The 26,207-nt window shown below is 46.4% G+C and overlaps 1 protein-coding gene across 2 annotated transcripts in view; it reads left to right on the top strand.

The window, feature by feature from the left end:
- Positions 1-26,207, top strand: part of CYFIP1 (cytoplasmic FMR1 interacting protein 1) — a 546,797-nt gene that overhangs the window by 474,622 nt on the left and 45,968 nt on the right. For both annotated transcript variants that reach the window (XM_069204288.1, XM_069204289.1), the window contains exons 26-27: positions 6,347-6,477; positions 25,916-25,988. In XM_069204288.1, the coding sequence (XP_069060389.1) occupies positions 6,347-6,477; positions 25,916-25,988 (204 nt within the window). The remainder of the gene's footprint in view (positions 1-6,346; positions 6,478-25,915; positions 25,989-26,207) is intronic.

Raw genomic sequence — 26,207 nt, 5'->3', positions numbered from 1 at the left:
CTATCCTCCCTAATAGGTCAGAATAGGTACCCTAACCCAGGTGCGCACCTTGCCTTTTGGTCTGTGTGGGGTGGGTGTCTCCTATCATCACACATTCACCAAGGATAACGGCCTCCAGATTCCTACCATGCCCCCAGATACAGCCGACTGGTAGGGCGTAGGGCCTAGGTCTGGTGGTTTCAAATAGACAGGTGACTTTGTTACATATGGTAGTGCAGCTGTGAGAAACACTCTGTCCAGGTGAAGAGTGTCTGGTATCTGCAAATGCTATAAATCAGTAAATATGACTTAACCTGAGGTAATTTTAGATCATCCAACAAAGGGCAAAGCTGTGACTGATACTTTTATTTAGGCGATTGCCTCTACAGGAGATATGCAGAGTAAGAACTTGACCTTCTCTTGATACATTTGCAGGGCATAGTTGATTTAACTCTCATGCATGGCCAAAGTTCTTCGGGCTTACCCAGCGGCTCCTTTCCAAGTCTTTTCGAAGTAGTAATTTCCAGATAAATTATCTACACAGCAAACACTTTCAATTACAGAAAAAAAGGGTTTGCGGCATGTGCTGCTGTAGCTCACCTGCTGTGCACACACCTGCCATCGACAGTTGGGCCCAGATATTGCAAGTTGTTTTTCTTTGAAGGAGCAGTTAACGTTTTTGAGGTATCTTGTGACATCACCACTAAAACCCAAAACGCACTAGTCCCAAACTCTACCTTATATTGTATTTTTTTGCCATTTGGTTCAAGTGTTTTCAAGTACTTTGTTACTGCTGTGTACCAAAATCCAGATTTCAACACTGGTGACCCGTGGCACTGATCTTTCATGATAGCAAGTACATTTTGCAACAGTCAACCGCTTTAGAACCAAATCATCTGACCAGTCAAGGGCTGGATCGCATGAGAATGACTCATTTGGGGGCAGGGTATGGAAAGAACACCATTTAAATTCTGCCCCTCTTGTAATTATAAATTCACATGATGGGACCAGCATCAAGTCTGTAATGTCTGTCTGCCGAGAGACGAGCACTTGTTTGGCGTGTAACACTTTCTTCTCAAAAAGACAATGTGGCACCAATAGGATAGAAGATGGGTGCGCTTTTAAATGGTACATTGCCAGGACTATATGGTCGCCGTAGGCAACATGGACAGATGAAAGGGGGTGACCCTCAGGTAATCCAAAAGCCCTGCAGGAACTGAGTCCTTCTAGCACAACTTCTAGCATCTCCAACTTTGAAGATCAAGATTCTCCAGGACTCTCCATTACACCTGCACATAAAATTAGGACCACACCTTGGGTTTCAGACGATGACATTGAAGTTGAGAACACCACCCACGGCTGTAGATGGACAATGTTCCTCCACACACCAAGGATCACCCTTCTGGGGCTCAACCTTTTCAGCATGCCAGGGAACGGCCTGAGAGCGCTGCGCCTTGGCCAATAAATCTCCTTTGAAAAAAGCTCAACAGTCTTTATTGCTGGCTGCATTCGAGACCTTTCAGCGTCGAAAGACATCTTCAATGCCAGAGGAATCCAGAAGCTAGGGCACTGAGCCTTGAAGCCGGAATAGGGATTATCCTGTTTCGGCTTAGAGGCTTTGGCACTGATGTCAGCTACAGAGTACATTAGGCCTCAACTCCGAGCATTTTGCACCCTCTCCATGAGGGCAGTGAAGCAGCCTGACACTAAGGAGAGAAGTTTCTTTATTGACTTGAACGCCAGTCACATTCTTGCGTAGCCACCCTATGGCACACAGCCTTCACACAAAAATGTCACCTTAGTTTTAAGGAGGCTATCTCAGAGGAGCTCCAGGCCTTCCCTACCGTCAAACACAGAAAAACGTAGACCACTCCTCCACCTCCACCTGGACCACAAATGTTCCCAGCACACTGTTAATTCAGATTTTTATAAGGACCTCTCTTCAGACCCCCATGCCACTTAACCAAGATAGGGGGCCAACTAACCAACAGGAATACGGCTGGTATGATTACAGGGCAGCCCTTCTGGACATCTTGCATTTGAAACCATACCATGCCAACGAGGGCATAGTTTGAGCAGTGGCTTATCTCAATGTCCCTGTATGTTGATGAGAAAGACGTAAACTTCTTCACTGCTGAAGAACATGCTAAAGTGTTCATCAGAAAATTTCAAAAACCCAGCAAGAGCAGAGATGCCACTCTAATTGTTGAGAAAAATGTAAAGCTACACTATAAGACCCTTTGTTTATAAGCAAAGATGTCTCAGCTAATTCACTTGCACACATGACATATAAAAGTGCCCTTATATGTGGTACAGTCAACACTCCCTTTGCTGACAAGGAGAGGAAGAGAATAGACTCTGTAGACAAGCATGTAGCATTGCGACAGCAACACAATAGTGTATCATCAATTCCATTGCCCTGCTCTCCAATTACAAAGGGCACCAAAGCGAGTAGATATAGGAGTTGCTCAAGCACCTCACCAGGGGCCAGATGTAGAAAGGGTTTTACGCGTCGCTGTTTGCGGCGTGCAAAACCCACATCGCGATGCCCATTCCCATTTTGCGAGTCAGTAACCGACTCGCAAAATGGGACTGCGAGTCGCAAATAGGAAGGGGTGTTCCCCTTCCTATTTGCGAGTCGCAGCACGATGCAAGATTGCTTTGTGACCGCGAATGCGGTCGCAAAGCTATCGCAATTACCAATTACCAATTGTCACGCTGGTGGTAACCCATTCGCAAAAGGGAGGACCCCTTCCCCTTTGTGAATGGCCTTGAAAATTTTTTTTCAGAGCAGGCAGTGGTCCATAACACGTTTCATTTTTTCATTTTGTAATGCATCTCGTTTTCCTTTAAGGAAAAGGGCTGCATTACAAAAACAAAACTGCTTTATTTAAAAGCAGTCACAGACATGGTGGTCTGCTGTCTCCAGCAGGCTACCATCCCTATGAGTGCTGCGACTCGCAAAGGGGTCGCAAATTGCGACCCACCTCATTAATATTGCGACTCGCAGATGGTGTCAGGGGCACCATCCTGCATTGCGACTCGCAGTTTGCGAGTCGCAATGCAGGATTTTCCTACATCTGGCCCAAATCTTAAAAAAGGAAAAGTAGGTTGTGCAGGACTGGAAAATAGTATTTATTGCTAACATTCAATGTGCACTGGATGCAGAAGACACAGTCTACAGACAAGTGAACAACAGCATTCTACTGTGCCTCCATGCTTGGCTAAAGAATGTCCAGCTTCACCCTGAAGTCCAACACCTTATAGGTGGGTGAGATGTTAGAGAAGATTTAAAAAGACACAGACACAGCAAAAACCAAGGAAGTCCTGCAGCATCATCAACAGAAACCAGGTTCCTGTCACCTGCAAATCTGTGCATTATCCACAGCGGCTTCCGCCACTCCTTGGACTCAAATATCAACCACAGCAGTTCTTTTGACAAGACCAGCAGCCTGATAAGGGGAACACACTACACTTGGGTTGGCTTCCTTGATAACAGCTGTGCCAAAGGTTAAAGGCACTCTAGCCAACAAGATGTGACCGCCCCCTTGTCCCAACCTTGCCCACTTCCCCCATACCTTTTGCCCCAAGCCCAACCATCCAAGACCTGTTGGGAGAGATCTGTTGTTTCTCCCTTCTTCAGTGTCAGAGCATAATGTTAGATCATTTAGTGCTTTCGACCATTGCCTATGGTTTTTGCTTAGAAAGTCATCAGCAAGGATCATCTCATGCTCTTGCTACAGGAGGTACTAGTGCACCTTCATAAAGGTGCCATAGAGGTTGTCCCAACATATAAAAGGTGACTGTCCTCATCCCCAAAAAGGACAAAACATTTTGGCTAATACTCAATCTTCCAGTCACCTCAAAATGACAAATTTGTAGGATGTCAATTCACTGCTGCAGGTTGGGGACGACATGTGACCCTCGACCTCATGGGCAACCTACTTTCACATCCCCATCTATTCATCTCACTGACAGTACCTCAGGTTCATAACAAGAGGTTCATTGCCAATTCAAATCATTATGGCCCCCAGCTTCATCACAGAATGTGTAGCAGAAATAGCAGCGCATTTCTGGCACCACAACATTCATTGTTTTCCCTCCCTGGGCTACTGGGTTGTAATGCAGTCAGGCTAAATCCTTCATCCACACTCTACAAATGATCCTACTCCTTCACAGATTGTGGTTTTCAATTCGTGTCAAAAAGTCCAACCTACGTACTCAGCAGACTCAGGCAACCTTAGTGACCACACTTACTGTAGCTACAGGCAAAGCTTACTGCAGTGAGAGAGTGCGGTATTTTAAAAGGAAGCTTCCTCCTCCAGGCAAACAAAAAAGCAGTAGAAGAAATTCTTGAATCAACCCAAGTTTCTGGCAAATGCTTGGGTACGTTGTTTTTTTTACCACTATTTCACAGAAGACAGGTACAAGATGAAGAGAAAATTCAGGAAACTAAGGGCCTTAGTCTCCACCCACAGGAACTAAATGTAGAACCATATATAGAAATCAAGACTCATTTATAGTTGTGATTTTGAAGCAAAGGCTGGAAAAAGGACTGCTTGAAGTCTATGCTGTTTGAATCTTACAAGGCAAAAAAAAGGGCAAGCTTGACAAGGCATAGACATTCTTCTGCACTCATATATCCAACCCAGTCGGATTGTTTACGTTTGCTTACATTCCTGCTTCCTAATCAGCCAAAAGGCCTGGCGACAAGACAGTTGTCAGGCATTGTTTTATTTCCAAATATTTTTATTGACTTTTAAATTCATACATATCATATACATATGTTACAGTGTTCATCTTATTTGGCTTGTATCGCCAGCATTTAATTCATACACAGCGTTATGGTGTTTTTGTGGCCTATTAGTTTACATTGCTCATCATACTGCTCCTATGCTATGTAGGCACCCATGTATTGTTATTCATACGTGTTATCATGTATTAACAGTTTCCATGCTGTTGAGACGGTGCACTTCTCGTTCTGTGGTACACAATGTAATTAAACTTGAACCAAACAGGTAACTCAGGATCTTGGATTGCTGAGTGATGTTGAATGTTCATCAGGTCAGCCTGGAGCTGCGGGGCATAGGTAACCTTGGTGGTCAGAATATGTATGGCCTATTTCTAAGGTGTGAGGTCTTATGAGAAGAATACCTTGACGACTTTTGGGTGAGCTATGATGTAATATTTTGGACCCTGAATGGGTCACCTTTTGTGATAAATCAAAGCAGGATTTCGTTCCATTGCCTAGCCAGTGTTTTTATCTTGCAGATTTTGGACTTCTCCACTTTAGGCCTCTGCCCATTTTTGTACTCATCCTCGTCACTGCTGAGTGTGAGGAGCCTTGTATGATTTTCACTCCATAGCCAGTGCTGTTGTTGCCAGGAGGAGCACCAAGTTTATAAACCTAGTGCCTGTTTTCTTCGCTTGGGGTAAGAAAAGTGTCCTAATAGGTACTCCTCTAGACCTTCAAGTCCAATGTGCTAGAGAGACCTAGAAGTGGTCACTTAGCATGTGTTTAAATGCTCACATCTTTGCAAGCTAATGGATCTAAGGTGCTGGGAGGTATAGAATTGCCCTAGAGCACCCTGTTTGGTCTAATACAGGAGCCAGATGTGTTTTTTAGAAAACTTATATTCTTTCAGAAACACTCATTTCCATGACTGAGCAACTGCTGCTCATGCAATTCCTAAATGAACTGCTTAAACATTCATCACAACATTCCATTATAAATTAACTTTACTTACCAATTGTAATAATATACTGTATTTATGTATTGGCTATCTAAGGAGAGCGAACCTAACCAAAAGACAGTGGAGTGCTGTACAGGATAAAAGGCAAAAGATGCAGACAGAGAGTGATTAAATGAGCAGTTGGGTTCTGAGAGCTGACGATGACTGTTACTGCAGTGTGTTGCAGTGTTCTTTACAAATGTGTCTTCACCTTCTCCTAAAATGATGCAGGGTTGGAGTGGTCCCCAGTGGTAGATTTCTCTGTACTGATAACATGAGAATTAACAGGAAGGAAGATTTTTTGTGTTGGTCTGTTTTCTGCAGTAATGACTAGCAGCATGACCATTTCATGTGGCCTATAGTGTGGAGATGTTTAACTCTTTGAGGTTAAGAAGGCCCTAGAAATAAATAATTATTGTAATTGCTTATTATAAAAGAAAAGTGGATAGCTGTTTTGAATCGAGGTGAGCAGCATCAGATAATATTGCCGATCACGATGTCCCTCACAGCATATATATTAGCACATTAAATATAGGGGCTGCACATGATATTTAGCATTTCCTCTGGTTGTTTTGCCCATTTTTAATTCCTCATCATATCATTGACCTTCCTCCTGATTCTCTGTTAACTCACAGGTATCCTGGAGTTTTTCCACCATCAACTGAAGGACATCGTTGAGTATGCAGAACTCAAGACTGTGTGTTTTCAGAACCTGCGAGAAGTTGGGAACGCTATACTTTTCTGCCTCCTCATAGAACAGAGTCTGGTAGGCAGTCACTTTATTTTTATGTATACTTAAAACACTATGCACTGCCCATGTCCTTAGTACTTGCTATTTCAGTCAAGCCACAAAATAGAACGTTACAACTAAAAGGTCTTTGTGACTTACAGTATTAGCATTCCAGCATGGAGTGCTGGGTAGAGCCATACTTTGTATATTGTTTGTTGTCAATCTCGAGCGCCACTAAATGTTTTGGGCTATGTTGAATTATGTGTAGCTGGCCTTCGACTTAGCTGGGCACAAGGCCAGCTTCCTAACAGTCAAAGGACAGATGTCCTTTTAATCATGTGTGTGAATGACATGTCTCTCCTGTGCCAGTTAAAAAAGACCAAATTCAGTCGGTCAGCATGTTGCTCTTTGGCCCGAGCCACAAAGTCATGAACTATGTCCCCTCTTCTGGGGAGCAATAAGGTGCTCCTTTCCCATTGTCATGGCTCTGCGTCCGTGCTCTCGGGGACACATGAGCTGTCTTTATGGCCTGTTTGTCTCTCATGGAGCATAGCCGCGAGCACATAAACTATTATAGTTTCTAAATTGTATGTAGTGCAGTGCCCCATTCATCTGAGGAACATCCAGGCAAATTATGTAATGTCTTAAACCAAGGCAAATCAAGGAATGTCTTAAAATTCTTTCTGCATAACCAATTAGCAAGCAGTCGCAAACGTCTGCTCGTGGCACTGCACACTTTTTCATGTAGTTTATGGTAGGCCTTTTCCTTTGGTCCTGAGGCAGGTGGGATTCAAGCAGTATTTGGTTTGGGTATTATTTATCACTGGTTTCACAGTGCCATGATTGCGCTAAAATTTAGTAACCAAGTGCTTACTTTTTCTATTTGACTCTCAAGTTAGCGAGAGTGAACATTCAAGGATTAGTCTAGGAAGTGAATGAGGAACAAAATTCCAATAGCATTCAGTAACATCCTAAATAACCATGTGCTGAGGTAAGAAAGCATACTTTCCCAACCTGCATCGCCATGGTAAAGAATTAAACCAAAGAACTGTGTGAAATACATAAAGTGTTGTCCCAGACCCACCACCTAGAATTCAACACCCTTGACAGATCTTTGACAAGCTTATGTCTTTCTTCACCAACAAAATCTAAAATCTCAGGTTGAATCTCTCAAATGTCTCCCCTCATATAGAGGAGTTTGATCAGTCATTGCACACCTGTAAAACCCCCTTTCTGAGATTGCCACTTGTGATGAGATAAATGAATACTAGTGTTAATCCTCTAGAGAAAAAAAAGAAAACTATTCTGCTTCTTTAGACCTCTCCATTGTTAATATTATCATCCTATCATCTTATTAGTGAAACAACTCCTTAAGGAAGCATCTGCGGACCCGAGCGAACTCAGAAACTATCACCTCATCTCCCTTTACCAGCCAAAGTCCTGGAAAAAGCCATCAACCGACAACTCACAAAATATTTGGAGCAGAATCTTTTCCTAGAAACCTCCAGGTCTGGATTCCACGCCAACCACAGCACCAAGACTTCCTTAATCACAGCCACCAATGACATTGGAGAAGTTACCTCTGTCCCTCCTCGAATGGGGAGAAAAAGAGTCACTGATCCTTCTCAAATTCTTAGCTGCTTTTGACATCGTATCTCATCACACCCTGATCAGAAGACTGCATCACATCTGTACCCCAGGAAACACCCTCAAGTGGATCCCCTCCTTCACCAGAAGAATGCAGTTGGTCTGCCTACCTCCATTCACCTTCTAACCTAAGGACATCATCTGCTGTGTCCCTCTAGGATCCTCCCTCTGTTCCACCCTCTTCAACACCTGCATGACCCTCTTGACCAACATTGTCAGATATCATGGACTAAACATCATATCCTATGCAGACGACACCCAGGTTATCTTGCTGTCAGAAGATCTTGTCAACACAAAAACTAGCTTCCACAGGTGCATGACGAGTGTTGCCAACAGGATGAAGAACAACTGCCTGAAGCTCAGCACAGACAAAACATAAGTGCCAATCTTCAGCAAAAACACCACCCCTTTAAATGACCCATGGTGGCCTTCGGAACTAGGGCCATCACCCAAACCAACCGATCATGCCAGAAACCTTGGTATAATCCTGGACAGCAAATTGACGATGAAGTCCTACTTTGCATGTTACGAAAAGTCTTCAAATGGCTCCCCCTGAACACCTGACGTACTTTCACTCAAATCCTAATCACCAGAATATTGGACTACAGCAACACACATTACTCTGGGATCACCACACACCTTCTAGAGAGACTCCAGACCATACAGAGCTCAGCTGCCAAACTCATCCTCGACCTTCCCAAAGAGACCTACATCACCGCCCACCTCAGAAAACTCCACTGGCTCCCCATACAGTAGAGATGCCAATTCAAGCTGATGTTCCACGCTTACAAAGCACTGCACAACCAAGGACTAGTCTGCATTAACCGTCCCCTGTACTTCCACCACCCTACCAGACAACTACTCTCCACCTCCCTCTCACTTGCCAGCAACCACGGCTTCCACCAAAGCAACAGCAGAGGACACTCCTTCTCATACCTCATGGTGAAATCCTGGAACGACCTCCCTCTGCAGCTACGGACCTCCACCTCTCTTCTGGAATTCCTGAAAGCACTCAAGACCAGGCTGTTCGACTGAGTCACTTGAACCATCATGAACCTAACACCCGGATACCCTCACTGTGGATTAGTCGTGATAAATAAATCTACTTTAATGGTTGATCATCCTTGGGATCACAGCTCTTGTATCTGTTTTCGCTAGGCTAATCAATACCTCCTTAACATCTAGAATGAATCCTCAGATGCATAAACTATCATTACCTCTGTCCCAGAGAAAACAGTCTGACAATCCAGATACGTAGACTAGTTATAGACCCTCTCCACCTACCTTATGTTGCAATAGCACTATCAGCTGTCTTTACCCATGAACTGTCCTCCCATCATTTTCTACTGACCTGTCAAGTAATTTCAAGGTGGCTTCACACCAAACCAAGACATTATTAATGAATATCAGAGAAGAACTCTTCACCATCTGCAATGGAAGCATAGCATGTGCTCTGATTATTTTAGATCTCTCAGTTGCTTTTGGTACCATCGACCATAAAGTGCTTCTCAAAAGACAGGTAAAATCTGCCAATATTACTGGATCTGCTTTGTCATGGTTTGTATCTTCCCTTCTTAACATGTCTCACGAAGTTAAACAGGATCCCTTCCTCCCAAGTATTGCCAGAATCAGAAGTGGAGTACTCCAAGACTCTTTTTTACCATCTCTGTTTAGTGTCCACATGGGACTGCTCACTATCATACTAGATTCCATCAAGATTGGCTACCAAATGCACAGAGATGACTTCCAGTTTCATCTCATGCATGAAGATAATTTGAGGATCCTACTAAATGTATTCATTGCCTCTCCTTGGTACAACCTTGGATGTAGAAAAATCTATTCTGCTTGAAAGGTGAAGAAAATGACGTTTTACTAGTGAGTCCTGGCAAACCTGCTCAATTGCCTTATATGTTTTCTTCTCCAACCCCATGCCAACTCCCTTCAACAGTAGAAAAAGATTGTAAGCTGAGTGCACTGTTTGAATGCCATTTTACTTTCAACCTACCAATCCTTTCTGGGTACAGAATGGCTTTCTGCCACTTACACTTGGTTTGAGGAACCTTTCCTTTCCTCCACCTATATCAAAAACACCTAATACTTGCTCTAGTCATGTCCCACGTAAAGTCTTGCAACTGTCTGTACATTGACCTCCCAAACAAATCACTTGTAAGTCTCTAAAGCCTGAACCAGGCTGCTGACCTTCTGTTTAGCCTAAAAAGCTCCACGATCCTACTATCATATTACACTGGGTCACTGAAATTCATCCTTTGGCTCCTTTTGAAAGCAATAATAGTATCTGATAGAGACTTCTAGTTGCCTTACCTTAGAATTTCCCCCAGGCGTCAGACTGGATCTGGAGATTTTTCTTCGAGCAGTACCCCTGCGCACTGTTAGGTGCCATCGTTTGACTCCGTGGGTGTCTTTCACGTTGTGGTCTCCGTTATGACGTCGCAGTCATATATAGGTATCACCCCGGTGCGCTGAGGTCAGTTCTTTTCTTTCTGTGCCAGCCTACACGCAGATCCGAAGAAGAGCTACCCCAGTCAATTTTGGACTAACTACAACATTTTTATCAAATTTGTTTTTGATGAGTTTTGGTTTGCGACGAGGGATGTCCCGTAAAACCGGATTCAAGCCCTGCAACTCCTGTCATCGCATGATGTCGGTGACGGATCCGCATCTTGTGTGCCTCTGGTGTTTGAAGGGCGACCACAACCCGAAGTCGTGCTCCAAGTGTCGGGCCATGAACCTGAAAGCTTTGAGGGAGCAGTCCCTAAAGCTCATGGCTGTCCGACAATCGACTCCCCATTGTTCCCGTTGGAGAGGAAGGTCAGGAGACCGGTCACAGAGTCGTCACCAATCGTCTTTGTCCAAGTCGCCTAGACATTCGAGTAAGAAGTCGTCGAAGAAGGCAAAACGTTCTTCGGCTTCGCCCCGTCACTCTCACGACACGACGCAGGAAGAGTGTCAACGCTCTAGGCCTCCGTCTGGGTCTGCTCCGCGCCTCCCTAACTTTCTGGGAGCCGGTGCCATCCCTGCCCAGCTTAAAGAATTCTGTGAGGCCATGTGCCTCATATTTGGGGAGCCCGACCCCACCTCAACTCCTTTGTGGTCCGGGGAGTCGGTGAGTTGCCCCCTCGGGTTCCAAGTCGACGGCTTCGGCCCTGACTCCGGAGGGCACCTCAGGATCTGCTTCCGGATCCGTCCTGACGCCAGTCATGCTTACGCGACCTTTCCCGGCGTCAGGTCAGACATCGACACTCCCGGTGCCGATTGGGCCCACAATCGATGTTGACCCTATATTTATCCCCAACGACCCGGAGCCGGAACGACGTTGCTCGACGGGCTCTCCTGTGCCCAGAGTTGATCCTGACCCCTATTGCTATGGGTATGGATACAGGGATAGTTTAGAGGGGTCGCTGGACATTTTAGAATATCAGCTTGACCCTGACATGGACTGAGTACAGAATTTAGGTGATGCCAGTGGGTTGGACACCTTCCCTGACGCTGGCATGCTTTCTCCCCCCTACCATGGCTATGGAGGAGGGAACATCATATTCTATGGTGGTGAGAAGGGCTACTGAGGTTTTGGACCTCGAGCTTCCTTCTGTGGAGGTCAGGACTAACCTCCTGACCGAAGTGCTTCAGCCTGGGGCCTCCAATTCTGAACCCCTCCTTCACTTCAATGAGGCACTTACTAACATCCTACTAAGGACCTGGTCCAAACCCAGCACAGGGGCTCCTGTGAATAGGATGGTTGCCCGCCGCCATCAGCCTGTGCCGACTGACCCAAAATTCCTTACCCAACACCCTACACCTGAGAGCCTTGTCATCCAGGCTTCATCATCCTCTGGCGCATTCCCTACCGCTCCCCCGGCAGGGAATCTAAAAGACTGGACACTTTGGGGGAAGAAGATGTTTTCTTCTGCCAGTCTAGCGCTGCAGTCTGTGAACACTGCATGCCTTTAGGGCTGCTATTCCCATTCTCTCTGGGATACGGTTGCGCACGTGCTGCCTCGAGTTCCGGAAGAGACCCAGACCATTCTCTCCCAAGCAGTGACAAATGGGAGAGATGCAGCCAAGTTCATGTTATGATGTGGACTGGATACGACCGACTCATTGGGCGATCGGTTGCAACGACGGTGGCATTGAGACGCCATGCCTGGTTGAGGACGTCTGGCTTTTGAGGGGATGTCCAGCAATCTTTGATGGACATGCCCTTTTGATGGCACTCGTCTCTTCAGAGACAAGGTGGACTCAGTGCTTGAGCGCTTTAAGGATTCCCGGGCTATGGCTCGGTCCCTTAACCTCGCAGCCGCTCCTCACCCCCATCAGTCCACCTTTTGCTCCTTTCGTTGCTACGGAAGGGGCACCCAACTGCTTTCATTTCCACCTGGCCACTGACCCGTGTATGCTATTCAGCCCCTGTGCGGATGCGGGATCCAACAAGCCTGTGGATCAGGGAGTCAGTGGGCTGCCCAGTCAACCCCTGCCCCCTCCTCTCTGCCTTTAAACCTTCCTAGTCCGTCGGAACATCTGGGACCAGTTGGCGGCAGGATTTGCCATCACCTGCCCCACTGGGAATCCATTCCCACAGACAGGTGGGTTTTAGAGCTCATCCGAAGGGGCCACTCCCTCCCCTTCGAGACTTCCCCTCCATCCATGCCACCATAATTCAATCATCTATCGGAGGATCATTTGACACTTCTCCGCGAGGTCAAGGCTCTCCTGGCAAAGGGATCCATAGAGAGGGTCCCTGTGCCAGAAGTAGGTTGAGGTTGGTATTCCCGCTACTTTCTGGTGCTCAAAAAAGGACAAGGGCCTTCACGCTATCCTAGACCTTTGGTCTCTCAATCTCTTCCTCAAGAAAGAGAAGTTGAAGATGCTGACCCTAGCTCAGGTCCTTTCTGCCCTGGACCCTGGAGACTAGATGGTAGCGTTGGACCTGCAGGATGCCTATTTCCACATTCCTGTCCTGCCGGCCCACAGACGTTAACTACGATTCGTGGTGGTCACGAGCACTTTCAGTTCACCGTGCTTTCCTTTGTCCTTACCAGCATCCCTCAAGTGTTCACGAAAGTGATGGTAGTGGTTGCAGCCCCTCTGCACAGGTTAGGGGTTCCAGTCTTCTCCTATCTGGACGACTGGCTGTTGAAGGTGGACACGCCCCTGAAAGTTGTCTCTCACCTCCAGACTACGGTAAACCTCCTGCGTTCGCTGGGAATCACTATAAACGTGCTGAAGTCACACTTGACTCCTTCACAGAAGCTCCCTTTCATCGGAGCTGTTCTGGACGCAGTGCATTTTTGGGCTTATCGCCCAGAAAAGCGAGTCCAGGATATTCGGGCTATGATACTGATGTTTCAGCCTCTATCCTGGATTTCGGTGAAAATGACTCTGAGGCTGCTGGGCCTCATGGCCTTCTGCATCCTGCTGGTCCAACATGCCAGATGGCATATGCGGGCTCTGCAGTGGGACCTGAAGTTCCAGTGGTGCAGCATCAGGTTAATCTCTCCGACATGGTTCAGATCTCTGAGGGAACTGCGAAAGACCTGCAGTGGTGGTTGTAGAATCCAGATTGGATCAGTGGCAGATCTCTCTCTCTCTCCAACCAGATCTCATAGTAGTGACAGATGCATCACTCCTGGGATGGGGCGGCCACATGGGTGAGGCGGAGATCAGAGGCTTTTGGAGCTCTGGACGATCCGACTTGTATTGAAAGCATTCCTTCCCTCTCTCAAAGGTAAAGTGGTGCAGTTGTATACCAGCACCACCACCGCCTTGTGGTTCCTCAACAAGCAGGACGGAGTGGGGTCGTGGACCCTTTTTCAAGAGGATCTTTGCCTCTGGACATGGCTGTAACGCCAGAGAATTTTGCCTGGTGGTTCAACATCTGGCAGACACTCTGAACGTCCGAGCAGACGAACTCATCCATCGATTTATATTCGATCACGAATGGCGTCTCCATCCGGAGGTGGCGCAAGGTCTCTTTCAGCAGTGGGGAAAGCCTTGGTTAGATCTGTTCGCCTTCGCAGAGAATGGGGAATGTTAGCTGTTTTGCCCGTTGAAGTTTCCAAGGCAGCACTAGCTCGCTGATGCTTTCATTACAAATGGAACTCATTTTCTACTTTAGCCTCTGTTAAGCCTCTGGGGGCCCCTGGACCCTGTGCACACTATATCTCATTTGGTATAGTATATACAGAGCCAGCTTCCTACACAGTACTTCTCCTTAAAGGCCCTAGTTTTGGTGCACCACTCTCAGTGTTCTTCATGGCATTGTGAAAAGAAACTGATGTAAGTGCGCCGGGGTGGTGCCTATATACGACCGTAATGTCATCACAGCGACCACGACGCCAACAACTCCCACTGAGTCGACCGACCCCACCTAATGGCGTGTAGGGGTACTGCTCGAAGAAAGATTTCCGGATCCCGTATGACGCCTGTTGGAAATTCTAAGGTAAGGAATCTGCAACTAGAATATGTCTCTACCAGATATATTGTTACCGAAGGTAAGTAATTTGTACTTCAAAGCCCTTCCTTCATCCTAAAAGCCTTAACTGGTGGTCTGCCCTTTTTGACTGAATATTTTTCAACTTTTTGTCTAAGCTTTTTGAGGTTTTATCTCTTTGTGTTGCAGTAAGTCATTTAGGAAGGCTGGTTTCAAGCCCTTCAGCGCCTGTCACCTGCCGATGTCTGGGACGGTCCTGAACCTTGTTTGCCTCTGGTGCCTCCAGCGTGACCACAACCCGGAATCGTGCTCCGACTGCAGAGCAGTGAACCTAAAGGCTTTGAGGGAGCGATCCCTCTAGCTGATGGCAGGCCTTTGTTTGACTCTGCGCCGGACGAGAGGGAGGTCCTGGGATTGGTCACAGAGTCTGAGGTTGTCGTCCCCTTCGAAATTCGCCAGACGGTCGGGTAAGTCCAAACACAAGAAGATAAAGTAGTCGAAACGTAATTCGACTTCTCTGCGTCAGTCAGCCGGTGAGACACAGGAACGTCCACATTCTAGGCCTCATTCTGCAGTTCAAGCCAGCTCCTGGGTCGACTCCACGCTTCCCGGAGTTCCCTGGAGCCAGTGTGACTCTTGTCCAACTAAAAGAATTCTGTGATGCAATGTGTGCCATATTTGGGCAGGCTGACTCCTCCAATGGGCCCTTGGGCCTCATAGGGTTGGCAGGGGCCCCGGTGCCAGTGGGGCCCCCAAGGATCCACTAGCATTTCCAGTTTGCTGTGCTCCCTTTGCAAAAGATCTGCAGCAGTGGTTAATAAACCGCAATTGGGTCAGGGTCAGAACCTTCTCCCTTTCCCAGCCAGATCTCCCAGTAGTGACAGATGCATCACTCCTCGGATGGAGCGACCATTTGGGAGAGGTGAAGATCAGAGGACTGTGGTGGAAACCGGACTCCACATCAACTTCCTAGTGCTTCGAGCGATCCGACTGGCGTTAAAATCCTTTCCACCCTCAATTAGGGGAAGGCTTGTTCAGATGTTCACAGACAAGACAACCGCCATGTGGTATTGCAACAAACTGGGCAGGGTGGGGTCGTGGGCCCTTTGTAAAGAGGCTCTGCACCTCTGGACATGGCTGGAACATCAGGGCATACGCCAGGTGGTTCAACACCTTGCAGGTTCTCTAAACTTCAGGGCGGACAAACTCAGTTAAAGATGCCTAGCAGATCACAAAGTGCGTCTCCATCCAGAGGTTTCAGCAGTGGGGAGAGCCTTGGTTAGATCTGCTCACCGCTGCAGAGAATGGTAATGTCAACAGTTTTGCATGCTGGAGTTGCCAAGGCAGCTGTCACTCGGAGATGCTTTTCGTCTCGAGTGTAGCTCAGGCCTCCTGTATGCCTTTCTGCCATGCCACTCCTGCTAAGAGTTCTCAAGAAGCGCAAGAACAGCCAGTCCCAAATTGTCCTGGTAGCATTCGATTGAGCACAGATCCTGAGCATGGCAATCGATTCTCCTATCAGGCTGCCCCTTCGGGAGGATCTGCTGTTGCAGCAACAGAGGAGGGTTCTCCACCTGATCCTGTCCAGTCTCTGCCTTCTTGAGTGGAGATTGAGCAGCAACAGTTGACAGCCTGTGACCTTCCTCCTGAAGTCTGCAATATCATCTTGGCAGCCAGGCGTTCCTCCATCAAGACGGTATATGCCTGACATTGGAAACAATTTGTAGTCTGGTGTTCTGCAAAGAAGGTTGATCCCCTTTCTGCCCCATTCAGGTTTTTCTCTTCATTCCGTCTCTTGCCAAACACGCTCTGCTCTGGGTAGTCCTAAAGGTTTCTTTTCCTGCTATCTCTGCGTTTCTCAGGTTACCTGATCAATCCTGTTTTCAAATCTTCTATTGTATAAGGTTCTTGAAAGGTTTAGTTCATCTTTTTCCCTCTTCTCCTTTTATCATGCCTCAGTGGAACTTGAACCTGGTTCTCGCATTCTTGATGTGTGCTCCCTTTGACCCACTTCACAATTGTTCCCTGCGCTTACTCAACATCAAAACAGCTTTCCTCGTGGTTATAACATCTGCCCAATGAGTTGGTGAGCTACAGGCCTATCTATCTATTCATCCTGACAAAAGTGGTGTTTCGCACACGGTCTTCCTTTCTTCCAGATGTGGTCATGCCCTTTCATGTATGTCAGTCCATCACTTTGCCTACTTTCTGCGCTCCATGTCACCCTTCCAAGGATGAGGAGAATCTCCATTGTCTGGACAACAAACAAGTGTTTTCGTTCTCCCTTGACCACACATGGAAATTCAGGGTGGATGATCAACTCTTTGTGGGGTTTGTTGGAGCTAAAAATGGTCTTGCTATGCAGAGAAGGACCATCTCCAGATTGATCATGCTCTGCATTGAAATCTGCTACACATTAGCCAGAAAACAACCCCCCCATAGGCTTGCAAACTCATTCTGCAAAGACCCAGAGCTGTGACTATTGCATTAGCACGCGGAGTTCCAGTCCTGGATATCTGCCAGGCAGCAACATGGGCCTTCCTGCACACAGTTACTAAGCATTACTGCCTGGACAGTCAAGTCCATAGGAAGGGCATTTTGCCTTTTCGGTCCTAAAGGACTTTCTTGTCTGCAATTAGTCCACAGGACCCACCTCCGGGGATGGTATTTCTTGAGAATCTATTCTAAGGTAAGGAATTTGCAGCTAGAAGTCTCTTATCAGATGAACAAGTTACTGACCTAAGATACGCTTTATCCGGTAGAGTCAATATCTAGCTGTAGATTCCTTACCCGCCCACCCATCCTCCCAGCTCTTTGAATGGATTTCTAGGGACAGGGCTATATCCCTTTCTTGGCCCTGCTTTTCCACACCAATGGTCAGTGTTCTTCATAGCTCCACACTTCTTGTGTGGAAAGTCATGAAAAGAAATGGACGTCAGCACGCCTTGGTGGCGCCTATGTAAGTGCTGCAGATGGTACTTCTGGCGCGGACGATGCCAATGATGCACACGGAGCCAATCGACACCGCCTACTGGTGCGCAGTGTTACTGCTTGCAAAAAATCTTCCAGATCCAGTCTGAGGCCTGAGATAACTCCAAGGTAAGTAATCTATAGCTAGATATAGCCTTTACCAGATGAGGCATTACCAAAGGTAAGTAATTTGTGCTACTCGCCCTTCAGAGCCCTATAGTACACCATCTTAATCCATTTATTCTCCATTCAAATTACACACTAGAAGGAATTTGTCAGAAGAGTCTTTCATGTTCAAGACTCCATCCTATGAAACTGTCTGCTGACCCTCCTGAGACTAAAACATGATTTTCATAAAACAAATCCTTAAAAAACAGTTTTTTCAACCTGGTGCTTGTGTGACTAGTTAATCCTTGCGCCAGACACCTGACCAACTTTGCCCTACACATAAGATGCCTAAAACCGACCATTGTCTTCAACATCTCAGACCCACTGAACATTGTTGATACATTCAAGGCTTTTTATCATACCCAAGTCTTAGGATAATGGATTCTTCATCAGTTGGTATCATTGCAATTCCGATTTACTATTCTTTCACCAGTAAGGCTTTGCTCTAGCTCTTCATTCCTGTGCCATTCCTAAAGGGCTCTGTGGCTCCTGCATAGTGGTAAGGAATGCTTTACAAAATTCCATAATAAAATAATATCTAATCAGCACTGTACCTTTTAAGAAGAAACTAAATGAAACTTGTCTACATAGATGTATGTAGATACAGTACAGATAGACAGACACAGAAAAGCAGAAGGTGCTAGTTCCTTCAGTGACTGAGATATGACCGCCAAATGTTATTATATCTCTCCTGTGCTAAGCACTGGATATTGTGTAACATTAGCCTTTGACCAATGTTATCTTTTGGGCCTGAAGAGTTGGGGATCTCTGAATGTACTTTGTTCGCTGGCCTTATAGGGAGGTTTTCTTCCTTAGGGAATTTATGGTTCAGCAAGGAATACAGATGCAAGAATTGTGAACCCAAATCTGATACAAGTCCACCCTTGGTTACCACACTGCACAGCTCACTGGGCTGAAGCATCAGCTGCTCAGTTTCTAGGTAGTATAATAAAAGGTATGTTAAAAATAATGTATGTAAAAAACCACCACACGCACAGCAAATACCTCATCCCATTGAAGAAAGAGCTGCTCTTCTGAAGATTGGCTGAATAAATCAGTGATGACTCATTGCCCTGTCGCCATTGTCTGGTTAGGCGCGGAGTTCAAAGTTGCTAGGGTTTTAGACCAAATTAGCATCCAGCTGGTGGTGATGTTTATAAAGATAGAGATGTATGAGCGGTCAGCACCCAATATAGAGATCCTGTAGTGCAACAACTTTAAGAGCCTCAGTCTCTGGATTTTCAGGTTGCAGTCAATATTTTCCAGAGGCTAGGGGCACCTGCTGTAGCCAGTGACTTCTTCATTCCCTCTTGGATCTGAACTTTTTGGGGTTTTGATTGCAAGTGTTAAATATGCATTTTTTCTAAGAAATAAATGAGCTAGGATGCTGGTTCAAATATTTCTACAGTCTGGACACTTTCTTTGCCCAACAGAGCAGGATCTGATGCTGATAATTTGAAGGTAGACTTCCTCCTTCTTCTTTTGTGTCTTATGAGAAGGGATAGAGGCACTCAAAAGGCACGTGAGGAGTAAACGGACAGAGCAGCTTCACTAACTCTTTCCATGCTAAGTGAGAATGCAGATCCAGACCCAGATGACGTCTCCAGGCCAGCTGTACTAATAAATCTCTGGGCTCCTGCACTTATTTTTTAAGTTCAGACACTCCTCCAGTTCTAGAGAATTACTTCCTCCACTTGTGGTTGTGTTTTCACAGGCTCTGCAGCCACGAGCCATAGGATTGGTCCCAGATGTTAGTATGTTAAAATATTGTACATAGAAATATTGTCTAGCAAAAATATTGTTTCATATTGTTTACAAAGATATTGTCCCGTTGGATGTCCATTTTTTATTAACCCCTTTGCTGCCAGGCCTTTTCCCCCTCCTGTGCCAAGCCTTTTTTTTGGCTATTTGGGGCAGTTCGCGCTTAGGCCCTCATAACTTTTTGTTCACATAAGCTACCCACGCCAAATTTGCGTCCTTTTTTCCAACATCCTAGGGATTCTATAGGTACCCAGACTTTGTGGGTTCCCCCGAAGGAGGCCAAGAAATTAGCCAAAATACAGTGAAAATTTCGTTTTTTTTTTCAAAAAAATGGGAAAAAGGGGCTGCAGAAGAAGGCTTGTGTTTTTTTCCCTGAAAATGGCATCAACAAAGAGTTTGCGGTGCTAAAATCACCAGCTTCCCAGCTTTCAGGAACAGGCAGACTTGAATCAGAAAACCCAATTTTTCAACACAATTGTGCCATTTTACTGGGACATACCCCATTTTTACGTTTTTTTGTGTGCTTTCAGCCTCCTTCCAGTCAGTGACAGAAATGGGCATGAAAACAATGCTGGATCCCAGAAACCGAAACATTTCTGAAACGTAGACAAAATTCTGAATTCAGCAAGGGGTAATTTGTGTAGATCCTACAAGGGTTTCCTACAGAAAATAACAACTGGAAAAAATAAAATTGAAATTGAGGTGAAAATATCTGCAGTTTTTCTCTACTTTTTACTCTGTAACTTTTTCCTGCAATGTCAGATTTTTTAAAGCAATATACCGTTACGTCTGCTGAACTCTTCTGGTTGCGGGGATATATAGGGCTTGTATGTTCATCAAGAACTCTAGGTACCCAGAGCCAATAAATGACCTGCACCCTGCCTTGGGTTTTCATTCTATACCGGGCATACAGCAATTCATGTGCTGAAATATAAAGAGTAAGAAATAGCTATCAAGAAAACCTTTGTATTTCCAAAATGGGCACAAGATAAGGTGTTGAGGAGCAGTGGTTATTTGCACATCTCTGAATTCTGGGGTGCCCATACTAGCATGTGAATTACAGGGCATTTCTCAAATAGACGTCTTTTTTTACACACTCTCTTATATTTGGAAGGAAACAATGTAGAGAAAGACAAGGGGCAATAACACTTGCTTTGCTATTATATGTTCCGCCAAGTCTCCCGATAAAAATGATACCTCACTTGTGTGGGTAGGCCTAGCGCCCGCGACAGGAAACACCCCAAAACACAACGCGGACACATCCCATTTTTTGACAGAAAACAGAGATGTTTTTTGTAAAGTGCCTACCTGTAGATTTTGGCCTCTAGCTCAGCCGGCACCTAGGGAAACCTACCAAACCTGTGCATTTTTTTAAACTAGAGACCTAGGGGAATCCAAGATGGGGTGACTTCTGGGGCTCTGACCAGGTTCTGTTAAGCGGAATCCTTTGCAAACCTCAAAATTTGGCTAAAAAAACAAATTTTCCTCACATTTCGGTGACAGAAAGTTCTGGAATCTGAGAGGAGCCACAAATCTCCTTCCACCCAGCGTTCCCCCAGGTCTCCCGATGAAAATGGTACCTCACTTGTGTGGGTAGGCCTAGCGCCTACGACAGGAAACGCCCCAAAACACAACGTGGACACATCCCATTTTTTGACAGAAAACAGAGATGTTTTTTGTAAAGTGCCTACCTGTAGATTTTGGCCTCTAGCTCAGCCGGCACCTAGGGAAACCTACCAAACCTGTGCATTTTTTAAAACTAGAGACCTAGGGGAATCCAAGATGGGGTGACTTCTGGGGCTCTGACCAGGTTCTGTTACGCAGAATCCTTTGCAAACCTCAAAATTTGGCTGAAAAAACAAATTTTCCTCACATTTCGGTGACAGAAAGTTCTGGAATCTGAGAGGAGCCACAAATCTCCTTCCACCCAGCGTTCCCCCAGGTCTCCCGATGAAAATGGTACCTCACTTGTGTGGGTAGGCCTAGCGCCCACGACAGGAAACGCCCCAAAACACAACGTGGACACATCCCATTTTTTGACAGAAAACAGAGATGTTTTTTGTTAAGTGCCTACCTGTAGATTTTGGCCTCTAGCTCAGCCGGCACCTAGGGAAACCTACCAAACCTGTGCATTTTTTAAAACTAGAGACCTAGGGGAATCCAAGATGGGGTGACTTCTGGGGCGCTGACCAGGTTCTGTTACGGAGAATCCTTTGCAAACTTCAAAATGTGGCTAAAAAACACATTTTCCTCACATTTCGGTGACAGAAAGTTCTGGAATCTGAGAGGAGCCACACATTTCCTTCCACCCAGCGTTCCCCCAAGTCTCCCGATAAAAATGATACCTCACTTGTGTGGGTAGGCCTAGCGCCTGTGACAGGAAATGCCCCCAAAACACAACGTGGACACATCCCATTTTTTGACAGAAAACAGAGGTATTTTTTATTGCAAAGTGCCTACCTGTGGATTTTGGCCTCTAGCTCAGCCGGCCCCAGGGGGGGGCAAAAATGGCCTAAATTAATTTTATTCCCCCCCCCCCACCCCCCCCAGGGGAGCGACCCTTGCCTACGGGGCAATAGCAATAGGCCGATCTGCCCGAAATGGCCTAAAATATATAAGCTTCCAGCGCGATGGGGGAGGCTCTGTGACAATCAGCGCGCGCTGACGTCACAGGGGGGGTGTCATGGGTGGAAGGGGAAGGGCTTCCCCTTCCATCCCTGACTTGGGGGGGACCCTACAGAGGGAGCGCAAGCGCTCCCTCTGGGCTGTGCGCCCAGGACGTAATGGTTACTTCCTGGGCACAGCAGCACTGTGACGCAGGACGTAACCATTACGTCCACGGCACAGAAGGGGCTAACTAATGGGTCAATATGTTTGTAGCCAATATTTAGAATGTAATAATTAGGTCTAAAGATATTTTGATCACAATTTTTCATTACTGTACCTACCAGGTGATTTGGGTTTTGCACTTGGACCAGAGCCCTGCATTTTTCCAGTTCCCTTAAGAACCAGTAACAATCCAAGAAATAGCTGATGGGCTGGTTTCAGTAAGTCAGGGATCTGTCTACTGTGAACAAACAAAATGGGATTCTGACCTATTGTAGGAAGTTGGCTCTGAATATACTATCTCAATGTTAGAGATGGTGTGCACAGAGTCCAACTGTTCTCCTTAGAGGTTGATAGTGGCAAAATTAGATAATGCTAATGCTCTATTTTGTGGTAGTGTGGTCGAGCAGTAGGCTTATCAGAGAGTAGTGTTAACCATTTGTTGTACACACACAGGCAATAAATGAGAACACACACTCAAAGACTTAACTTCAGGCCAATAGATTTTTTTTTAAAGTGGACACAGTGCAAAAAATCAACAGTTCCTGGGGGAGGTAAGTACAGGTTAGTTTATCAGTTAAGTAAAGCACTTACAACTTCAGTCTTTGGGCCATAGGCAGCCCACCGTTGGGGGTTCAAGTCAACCCCAAACACCCAGCACAAGCAACACAAGGCCGGTCAGGTGCAGAGGTCAAAGTAGGGCCCAAATAACATAGGCGCCGATGGAGACCAGGGGTGCTCCGGTTCCGGTCTGCTAGCAGGTAAGTACCTGCGTCCTCGGGGAGCAGACCAGGGGTTTTTTGTAGAGTATTGGGGGGGTTCACAAACAGGCACACAAAATACACCCTCAGCGGCACAGGGGTGGCTGGATGCAGTGTGCAAAGTAGGTTTCGGGTTTTAGAAAGGAATCAATGGAGGGATCCAGGTGTCACTCTGGCAATGCAAGCGGGGCACAGGGGGGCTTCTCAGGCCAGCCACTGACTGGGCAATGATGAGGGCCGCCTGCTGGTCACTCCTGCACCAGTAGTTGGTTTCTCTCTGGCCTGGGGGCTGCGGTGCAGTGTTTCTTCCAGCCATCATGTTCTTTGTTACCAGGCAGTCGCAGTCGGGGGGAGCCTCTGGATTCTCTCTGCAGGCGTTGCTTTGGGGGTGCAGGGAGGTAATCTCAGGGTGTCTACGTCAATAGAGTCGCCTGGGGGTCCTCGCGGCAGTGTTGTTTCTTCTGGACACGAGCCAGGGGCATCGGGTGCAGAGTGTTGGGGACTTACGGTTCCAGAGTGAGGCTGGAGTCCCTTTAAAGTTGGTTTCTTCTTGGTTGTTTAGACAGAGCCGCTGTCCTTGGGAGTTTCTTGGTCCTTTGGGTTGCAGGGCAGTCCTCTGAGTCGGCAGAGGTCTCTGGTCCCGCTGGATGCATCGCTGTTGCAGGTTCTTTTTGAGTCTGGAGACAGGCCGGTAGGGCTGGGGCCAAGTCAGTTGTCATCTCTGTCTTCTCTGCGGGGCTTTCAGGTCAGCAGTCCTTCTTCTTGTTTCAGGTAGTCAGGAATCTGCTTTCCTGGGTTCAGGGTCACCCCTAAATACTCAGTTTAGGGGTGTGTTTAGGGCTGGAGGGCAGTAGACAATGGCTACTGTCCTTGAGGGTGGCTACAACCTCCTTGTGCCTCCTCCCTGTGGGGAGGGGGGCATATCCCTAATCCTATTGGGGAAAATGCTCCAAAGCAAGATCGAGGATTTTCAAAAGCAGGGGTCACCTCAGCGCAGGACACCTTAGGGGCTGTCCTGGCTGGAGGATGACTCCTCCTTGTTTTTCTCATTATCTCCTCCGGACTTGCTCCAAAAGTTGGGGCTGTGCCTGGGGGGCAGGCATCTCCACTAGCTGGAGTGCCCTGGGGCGCTGTAATACCAGGCTTGAGCCTTTGAGGCTCACCACCAGGTGTTACAGTTCCTGCAGGGGGAGGTGTGAAGCACCTCCACCCAGTACAGGCTTTGTTCCTGGTCACAGAGTTCACAAAGGCACTCACCCCATGTCGTCAGAAACCCGCCTGGATGTGGCAGGCTGGCAGAAACTGGTCAGCCTAGCACTAGTAGTTGGGCTGGTATACATGGGGCATCTCTAGGATGTCCTATGTGTGCATTTCTCAATAAATCCCACACTTGCATCATAGTAGATTTATTGTGCTGAGAAGTTTGATATCAAACCTCCCAGTATTCAGTGTAGCCATTATGGAACTGTGGAGTTCGTGTTTGGCAAACTCCCAGACCGTATACTCTTTATGGCTAACCTGCACTTACAATGTCTAAGAATTGACTTAGACACTGTAGGGGCATAGTGCTCATGCAGCTATGCCCTCACCTGTGGTATAGTGCACCCTGCCTTAGGGCTGTAAGGCCTGCTAGAGGGGTGACTTAACTACGCCACAGGCAGTGGGTTGTGAGCATGGCACTCTGAGGAGAGTGCCATGTCGACTTAGTCTTTTTCTCCCCACCAGCACACACAAGCTGTGAGGAAGTGTGCATGTGCTGAGTGATAGGTCCCCAGGGTGGCATAGTACATTCTGCAGCCCTTAGAGACCTTCCCTGGCCACAGGGCCCTTGGTACCAGGACTACCATTTACAAGGGATTTATCTGTGTGCCAGGGCTGTGCCAATTGTGGAGACAAAGGTACAGTTTAGGGAAAGAACACTGGTGCTGGGACCTGGTTAGCAGTGTCCCAGCACACCTTCAATCATGACTAGCATCAACAAAAGGCAAAATGTTAGGGGGTAACTGTGCCAACAGTGGCATTTTCCTACACCTACCTATGCCTGCCGTTTGCAGTAGTTTTCCGGAAGGGAATATGAAGTGGAATATGTTGACATAGCCAGGCTTCACAAAGAAAATCCACATCTCATGCACCAAGTGGACCCTACCAGTCACCAAAGCACACACATCCAAAGCAAGTGTCATGTGCTGGATTAGTATAAGCCATACTAACTACACTGATTGCCAGCATTTAGGTACTTTTTGAGTGATACAGTTGAATAAGTGGCAATCGGAATGAGAAACCATAAATCAAGGAAGCATAGTGATTATTCCAATAAATGTGCATGTAAATATAAGCTAATGCAGAAATATAGCACATTTGCAAAAAAAGCAAGAGGAAAAAATAGTTTCTTTATTGCATCCATTTGTTAGTTGGTTAATTGCTTCTGGACAAAATGCACCAAGTTAAATCTTGGCACAGTTGCAGCACCGAATGGCAGGGCAAGTGACACAACTCATTGTGTGCATGCTTGTGTCGAGTCTCAGACAAATATGCAAACAAATACACAAGAAACCCATTTATGTAGGAATAAGATGGTAATTGTCCTTTTGAAAGCCCTTCTCTTGGAGAACCTTCCAGCCATAAGCTGTTTTTTTCCATGTATCGCAAGACTGCACAAAAACTTGTGTGCTGTCCTCTTCCTCAAGTCTTATCTCAGGTTGGCAGTAACCGCCCTTCAAAGGACTACAGTAATTCTGTAGAAGCAGACATTTTTTGGCTTTGTGCTTTTTGAGAACATCAGCATTAATCTTATGTGCATCCAGTGTCCAGAAAACATTTGCTAATTTGTGTTTTTCTTACAAGTGTATATTGGAGTGAACTTAGGCTAACTACCTCAATCTTTCTCTTGCAGTCATTAGAAGAAGTATGTGATCTGTTGCATGCTGCACCATTCCAGAATATATTGCCTAGGATTCACGTAAAGGGTAAGTGTGCAACACCTGCTAACCTGCATAAACCCTTGCCCCCGTGCCCTTGACATTGTGATCATATCACTCTGATCATTCATAAATGTATGGATAAATGCCAGTCTGATGGGACCTACTTTCTCCATGTGATATTACTAATACTTTTTACAGCTGTATCTTTCCTGCAAGGGCTCAATATAAAAGTAACTACAAATGTCATAGAAAGGAAATATCTGA

The sequence above is a fragment of the Pleurodeles waltl genome, chromosome 8, assembly GCF_031143425.1.
Source record: "Pleurodeles waltl isolate 20211129_DDA chromosome 8, aPleWal1.hap1.20221129, whole genome shotgun sequence".
Lineage (NCBI taxonomy): Eukaryota > Metazoa > Chordata > Amphibia > Caudata > Salamandridae > Pleurodeles > Pleurodeles waltl.
This window is presented reverse-complemented; position numbering and strand designations above follow the sequence as displayed.